This window comes from Rhinopithecus bieti, unplaced genomic scaffold (assembly GCF_001698545.2).
Source record: "Rhinopithecus bieti isolate Rb0 unplaced genomic scaffold, ASM169854v2 scaffold_11401, whole genome shotgun sequence".
In the NCBI taxonomy this organism is placed as follows: Eukaryota; Metazoa; Chordata; class Mammalia; order Primates; family Cercopithecidae; genus Rhinopithecus; species Rhinopithecus bieti.
The window spans coordinates 1,171,271-1,179,277 of NW_016807151.1; the positions used below are offsets into that span (position 1 = coordinate 1,171,271).

Sequence of the window (8,007 nt, forward strand, 5' to 3'; positions counted from 1 at the left end):
GCGCCCGGCCAAAAAAAAAATTTTAAGTAGAAAACAACATTAGTCTACTGCAAAAGTTCAGAGTAAAAAAAACTGAGAGTAAAGATGAAACCTCCACTTAATTCCCGTAAGAACTAGTAAACAAAATTACAAAGAAAAATCTTAAACTTAAAAAAAATTTAATGGTAAATACATATTGATAGAAATTATTCAGTTCTCCTATGAATGTAGCATCCGAGGATACTCTCCATGTTCACGGCTCCCAGCCCTTCCCTCCAGGCTGACAGGGCAACGTGAGACCCACCAAGCCAGCAGACTCCTCCACTGAGCGCTCACCCTTGCCATGAAATTCCTGATGTAGGGCCACATGTTCCCGGATGCTACGCAGGAGGCAGAGATAGGTGGCAGCTTGGAAATGAAGCTCATGTTGGGCTCTGCACAACTTTTCACTGGTGACCTAGAGAAGCAGCAAGTCAGAAACTCTTAACCCAGCTACAGATACAGGTCCACAGAGACAGATTTAATAAATAAGTATTCACTAGAGTGAAAGTAAATTGCACAGAGGAAATACAGACATGTATGTATATACACATATACTTAATACATCTATAAAGGCAGTCGATAATTATTAGTAAAGCTGACCTCTACTACATCTATAAAGGCACTCCATAATTATTAGTAAAGCTGACCTCTACTTTGGATTTTTAAAAGGAGTTGCATTGAATGTTCCTGTATTCAGTCAGTACTGCAAGAAGTCATCTAGTTTCAATTCCTTCATTTTACAGATGAGGAAACTAAAGCTCAGAGATGCTCAGAGGTTGGTTAATGGTAGATATGGAAATTATAATTAGGTCACTGATCATTAATGTCACCTAAATAATATAATGTAGAACTTTCTCCCTTTCAAGCAAATAAAGGATTGCTTTATTTATATTTCTGTGACTTTAATTAATGTGGCATATACCTTTCATTACAATGAAAATTGAAAACTTGGCCGGGCGTGGTGGCTCACACCTGTAATCCCAGCACTTTGGGAGGCCGACGCGGGCAGATCACGAGGTAAGGGGATCGAGATCATCCTGGCTAATACGGTGACAACCCCGTCTCTACTAAAAATACAAAAAAAAAACCCAAAAAAACAAAATTAGCTGGGGGTGGTGGCAGGTGCCTGTAGTCCCAAATACTTGGAAGGCTGAAGCGGGAGAATGATGTGAACCCAGGAGGCAGATCTTGCAGTGAGCCAAGATCAGGCCACTGCACTCCAGTCTGGGCAACAAAGCGAGACTCCATCTCAACAACAACAACAACAAAAAGAAAATTGAAAACTTACTTTGTCTGAAAAATGATAGCTTTGTGCTAAATAGTAACAAATGAAGGTTTTATGTATAAAAGTAGTATGCTTATGTTCATATTACTTATTACAATTGGCCCTCCCTATCCATGGATTCTGCATCTTTGGATTCAATCAACTTCTGATCAAAAATACTCAGAAAAAAATAAAAGGATGATCATGTCTTACCAAACATGTTTTATCATTATTCCCTAAACAATGTAGTATAACAACTACTTACATAGCGTTTACATTGCACAAGGTATTATAATCTAGAGATAACAAAGTATACAGGAGGATGTGCATAGGTTATACTGCAAACACTACAGCATTTTATCTCAGGGACTTGAGCATCTGTGGATTTTGGTATCCCTGAGCGGGGCTGGAGGGTGTCCTGGAACCAATCCCCAGAGTTACTGAAAAATGGTTGTTCTTGCTCTCACCATTTGCTTATCCATCTGAAAAATCTGGACTCATGACTTTAAGAAGCTAGAAATTCCATATCCATTCCAAAGTCCCCAAATGACTCCAAACCTTTCTTCTTCATCATACTTAACTTATGAGATTCACTGCACTCTTTGACTAGTTCTGTATTCAAGGCTGTGAGAAAGGGGCAGGAAAAGTGAGATGGGGATGTGTACATAACTCTGAGTGACTAAAGGAGCCACGTCCAAGTGTGGATTAATCTGGGCACCACTGCCTACATAATCCCCTCCCCCACCTTTTTTTTTTTTTGCCACAGAAGTACTTTAATGGATGCTGGTCCTTGTTTTCATTAACAGAAAATATATTTACCATTAAAAACAAAAGTTTTACCACCTTTTTTTTTCTTAAGACAGAGTCTCACTTTGTTGCCCAGGCTAGAGTGCAATGGCATGAACATGGCTGTTGATCTCCCCAGCTCAAGTGATCCTCCTGCCTCAGCCCCGCAGGTAGCTGAGACTACAGATGCGTGCCACCATATCCGGCCATTTTTTATGAAAACAGGGTTTTACCATGTTGCCAGGCTGGTCTTGAACTCCTGGGCACAAGCGATCCACCCACCACCTCCTCCCAGAGTGCTGGGATTACAGGCGTCAGCCACTGCTACTGGCCTAATCCCCTTTCTCTATTTGAATATCTAGTGTTAGAATCTGAAAACTAGAATGTGTGTGGCTTCTTGGTTTTTGAAACAGAGTCTTGCTCTGTGGCCTATGCTGGAGAGCAGTGGTATGAACATGGCTCACTGCAGCCTTGATTGACTTCTTGGGCCCAAGTGATCCTCCCACCTCAGCTTCCCAATTAGCTGGAACTAGAGGATGGGACACCACGCCTGGATAATTTTCAAATTTTTTGGAGAGGTCTCACTACACTATATTGCCCATGCTGTTAGAATGTGGGTTTTAGGATCTGCAGATCATGTTGAAAGCAACATTCGTTAGCTGCTTAAAAACATTATTAATCTGCTTTAATACAAATTTAACTTTTTAGTAATTAAAATTTTATAAGAAATCAACACCAATATCAAGCATTAACAAATCATAGCATCCATTTCTATTAATATATAAGCCTAAACGTGTGGAATTTGACATGGGAATTCTAGGTTAACGTAGGATAGAATACTGCCCTTGATTTGGTTGAGCCTGAATCATGAGGACAGAAGAGTCAGCAATAGACAGGAAACAGTAAATAGATCACAAGAACATAAAAGAGATCAAATGACATAGAACACTGCATTTTCCCTGTGAAGGGAGGTTTCTCCCTAATAGAATCCCTTCTCCAGAGGGAAAGCATAGAGAAAATGGGATGGTTGAGTTAGCTCTGAGCCTGAAGGAAATAGAAACCATTTCCCCTATGCTCAAGTGCATTCCAGAGTGGTATTTCCGGAATGCACCATGAATTTCAGAACCATTACCAAGTCTCTCTCAAGGGTACTGTTATCCCCATAAGGTACAACTATAATCATGTCACCTCCATAAAAATCTTAGAATGGGGCCGGGTTCGGTAGCTCACGCCTGTAATCACAACACTTTGGGAGGCTGAGGCAGGCGGATCACCTGAGGTCGGGAGTTCAAGACCAGCCTGACCAACATGGAGAAACCCGTCTCCAAGAAAAATAAAATTAGCGGGGCATGGTGTCGCATGCGTGTACTACTTGGGAGGCTGAGGCAGGAGAATCGCTTGAACCTGGGAAAGCGGAGGTTGCGCTGAGCCGAGATCGCAATCTTAGAATGGCTTCCCATTACACTTACAAAAAAGTTTAAATTCTTGTTCGGCCTACCACCTCATCTATCTCCACTTCACCCACCACACCCTAGGGCTAAACCACTCTCAATTGGCAATTGTTCTCCCCTTTGGCTTTCAGTTGTCTAGCTTTTAAATCTGGACCCTAACCCCAATTTACTTGCTAACTCCAAATTAGCCTTCAGGTCCCTGATTAATTTCCTCCGGAAAACCTTCCCTAACTACCCCTTCTTTATACCCCCGCCCCTGTTGTCTACACCTTGAGCACTTACTTATCCTAAGTGCTTTACTGTATGGCTCCTCAGGTGGGAAGCAAGCTTCTTAAAGGACAGGACCCATGTGCATCGGATTCTTCCTATTTAGACTAGGTTCCTAGCACAGCCCCTAAGTTGTTACCTTTTAAAAACTAGGTGAATTTGAGTTCTAAGATTTTACATTCTGACGTCCATGGCTCAGAAATTCGACAGTTGATCGTTCTCCCTTTCCCAACATTGCTCAAGGGCAGCAAGTTTCCTTCCCTAAAGTCCAGTTTTTCTTTTCCGTCTCAAAAAGAAATGCTTCTTGGAATAACTTTTCTAGGGGACGGATGAGGAGATTGTTGGCCAGATGCTGTGGCTTTAAATCTAGTGACAGTACACCCTTCAAGTCCATCTTCATTCTTTAACCCCCAGCATTTCCTCTATTCCACTTTCCTGACTTTACCCTCCACAAAGGCAACAGACCAGCCAATGAAATCCTTCGGGACGGGTCCGCCCCTCTGCAGGACAGACTGACGTCCTCAGAGCGGCTCTGCGCCCCCGCCGGTCCTTTGGTCCCCGAGTTTATGCCAGAGCATGGAGCCTAGGGCCTGGGTTGGTTTGGTCAGAACCAGGGCTCCGTGGGAGGGTTGGCTTCAGAAATGCAGGAATTAGACACCGTGCTCCCCATCCCAGCCCAGACCCGACTCTTCCTCCCTCCCCAGCACGTGGAGAACCTGGGACATGGCTCCCGTACCCGATGTGCACGGAAAGCCTTCACAAGGTACCGATAGGCCGCGGTGTCGCGATAGGGTCGGCCGGTGGCCGCGCTCAGGTAGCGCAACTCCCGCAGAAGTCCTCGCAAAGTGCGCGCCGGGGACCCTAAGGCCGCCATTTTCCTGTCCTTCTCCGAGCCTGGTGGCCGACGGCGTCCTACGACCCTGCAAAACCCCTCCTCCCGCCCAGGCGCCTAATGGTACGGTCGGACAGACTACAGGCTCCTCCTATCGACTGACTAGCAGTGGAACCGCTCACTTGTCCGTTGTTATCGAGCCTTATTAATCGAAGGCCGAGGGGCGCCCTAACAAGAAAAGCAAACGAAACCCGATCGTTAACTGACGCTACCAGGTCCTCTAACCCAGAACAAGGATTTGGGTAAATAGGGGCCTTTCTTCACGGCGTCATTTAAGATGCCCCTTAGCCGACCAACCGCTGAGTCTCAGGAGGAGCGGGCCCGGCGCGGGGTGTGGGTGTGGATTTCATACGGAACACGCTGAGAAGACATTTTAAAATGATTTATAGAAGGGGTATCAAAAGTCAACGTACTGACGTTTCCCCAAATCCCAGGGCACCTGCGGCTCAGAGAAAGGACGTGGGAGTGTGCAGATTCTCGAAAATTGCAGCTAGTAAAAACACAAACACACGCGCTTCCCATTAAAAAAAAAAAAAAAAGTAAAGTTGGCATATTTCGCTTTGTTTAGAAAGGGAAAAAAAGTATTGTAAAGGCCAAAAACTTCAGGCCACCCCAGATGGGACTCGAACCCACAATCCCTGGCTTAGGAGGCCAATGCCTTATCCATTAGGCCACTGGGGCTTCTGTGAGCGACGCGCTCAAACAACATATTCAATTATTTTCGTCTTTGGTACGTCATCGTCATTTCATTTTTGCCTTACCCTATCCCACGAAACCACACCTAGCGCCCACGTGAGAGGTGACGTATGCTGGGACTTGTAGTTAGAGAACAAAAGTCCACATTACTGCGCCAAACGCTTTACCCTCGAAACTGCACCGATGCTCCGGACGTTGAACGGGCGCGCGCACGCGTCTGCGTACGCGCTTGCCTGCGCAGTAGTCCCCGCGCCTGCGCAAAAGCAGGCATGCGTCGTCGCGGAGCACAGCGCGCTGGGCAAATTGGCCGGATATTCGAGACTCGCCCTCTGAACGTCATCTCTGTTGGGTTTTTACCGGAAACAGACGGACCTTTTCCGGTGTTGCGACTTTCCGGGTGGAATTTGCTCCAGCGGCCGTTAGGTGGTGCCTGCCGCGGTCAGTTTCTGCTTCCGGTTAAAGCGTTGAGGCCATTTCCGCAGGCGGAGCGCGGTGGCTTACGCCTGTAATCCCAGCATTTTGGGAGCCTGAGGCGGGCGGATCAGCCTCGGATCATCTTAGGTCGGGAGTGTGAAACCAGCCTGACCAACACGGAGAAACCCTGTCTCTGCCAAAAATACAAAATTAGTGGGGCGTGGGGGCGCATGCTTGTAATCCCAGCTACTCAGGAGGCTGAGGCCGGAGAATTGCTTGAACCCTGGAGGCGGAGGTTGCAGTGAGCCGAGATCGCGCCATTGCACTCCAGCCCGGGCAACAAGAGCGAAACCCCGTCTCAAAAAAAAAAAAAAGGAAACATGTGCCGTGTCCTTTGAATTGGTGGGTCAACGATAAACATGGGACAGCGAAGAAGTAATAGTACATTGATTAGGAATTAATTTTTAAAATTAGCAGTTCATTTTTTGGTTCCTTTCCTAATTGTATAACTTGAACAAATCACTTCAGAGTCCCAGTAAACTTACCCTTACTTACAGTGTATCACAGGGGCTTCCCATTGTCCGTAAGTTCAGACGACATAAATTGATCCTCGCTTATATCTTAATCTTCATCTCTCACTTCGCTTCTTGTCACCCTCTGCTCCAGGTATCTCCACTTTGCTTGTCTCTTCCCCACCACACACCTTACATGTTACTCCCTCTGCCTGAAACTTAACCATTTCTGTTAATATGCCTCTTTACCCTTTGGGCTTCAGTTTACTCCAGAAGTCTAGGTTAGACGCATGTCTAGGCCCTTGAGGTCAATACGGCGAGGTGAAAATGACACATTTCACCTCCTCTGGTCCCCTGTTGCTCCCTTTATTTACTCATCATAAATAACTCAATGTAGGTACATGGCCACTACTCCGTGCTGTAGTTGTCAGTCTCCTCCATCAGACTGGGAAATTGTTCAGCTCCGAAAGCCCTGTGCCTAACAGAAAAGCCTGTTTCTTCACCAGGCTTTACTCCTTGGTAGGATAGTCATAACAGCTTAGTCTGAAGCTCCTAAAGGAATTGGCACTGTCTGGCCCCAATGGCTAGGAGACATAAGCTACCGAGCAGGAATGACAAACAAATGGAACATCAATTGTTCATTAATGAGGAAAGCTGACTTGGTTGGAAACCTGGTGAACTGGACAGCACCTAGCCCACCTGTCCAGGGGGCAGCCATTACTCACCTCCACTGATTGTTGCCATTTTAGGAAAGCAAATCCTTTAAAAAAAATTATTTTTCAGGAAACTCTGGAAATCTGTTTTAATGCTATAGCTTTCCTTCTAAATATTGGCTACTAATGAATACTTTAAAAGTACTACATGCCGCTGGGCACGGTAGCTCACGCCTGTAATCCCAGCACTTTGGGAGGCCGAGGTGGGCGGATCACCTGAGGTCAGGAGTTCAAGACCAGCCTGGCCAACATGGAGAAACCCCATCTCTACTAAAAATAAAAAATTAGCTGGGTGTGATGGCGTATGTCTGTAATCCCAGCTGCTTGGGAGGATGAGGTAGGATAATTGCTTGAACCCGGGAGGCGGAGGTTGTGGTGAGCCAAGATCTCGCCACTGCACTCCAGCCTGGGCAACAAGAGCAAAACTCTGTCTCAAAAAAAAAAAGGACTGCATGCCAAACAGAACAGCCCCACAGACTTCTAGTCTGTAAAGAAAGAAGGAAGAAAAAAAAAAAGGGCAGTAGGATTCAAAGTTAAGAACAGGTAAAAACATGGTGTGCCTACTTCATGGGAAAAAAAGCTGCGTTGATGATTCTGCCTTTTTTTTTCTTTTAGAAAAAATTTTAAAACTTTATTGTGTTTTAAGTTTTAGATGATTTTCTTCTTTCCTGTCATCTCCTTAGCCTGATACCCTGCCTTGTCTTTAGGAAAAAAATGCTCCTGATAATAAATACAAAATGTAGTAAACTCATTTGTATTAACGTGTAAGATTCTGTTCAAAACCCAGTCTCGTTATAGGTCACTCTTCAGCACCCTCAGCTGATTACCACACTGGCTAAATTAAGGAACTTTAACATCTTAAACAGCTTTCTCAAGATTACCATTTTAAATGTTCCCCACTCTTGGCTGGGTGCTGTGGCTCATGCCTGTAATCCCAGCACTTTGGGAAGCCAAAGTAGGCAGATCACTTGAGGCCAGGAGTTCAAGAGCA

At 45.3% G+C, this 8,007-nt stretch overlaps 1 protein-coding gene and 1 non-coding gene across 2 annotated transcripts; both read right to left on the reverse strand.

Annotated features, from left to right (window-relative positions):
- Positions 1–141: 141 nt before the first annotated feature.
- On the reverse strand, positions 142–5,345 carry FMC1 (formation of mitochondrial complex V assembly factor 1). The gene is made up of 2 exons (XM_017880373.1): positions 4,526–5,345; positions 142–436 (listed from the first exon to the last, which is right to left on the reverse strand). Exons 1-2 carry the CDS (start codon positions 4,661–4,663, stop codon positions 233–235), a joined length of 342 nt encoding a protein of 113 aa, XP_017735862.1. The 5' UTR covers positions 4,664–5,345; the 3' UTR covers positions 142–232.
- Positions 5,290–5,362, reverse strand: TRNAR-CCU (transfer RNA arginine (anticodon CCU)). The gene has a single exon. It is a non-coding gene; the product is annotated as a tRNA-Arg (tRNA).
- Positions 5,363–8,007: the final 2,645 nt, after the last annotated feature.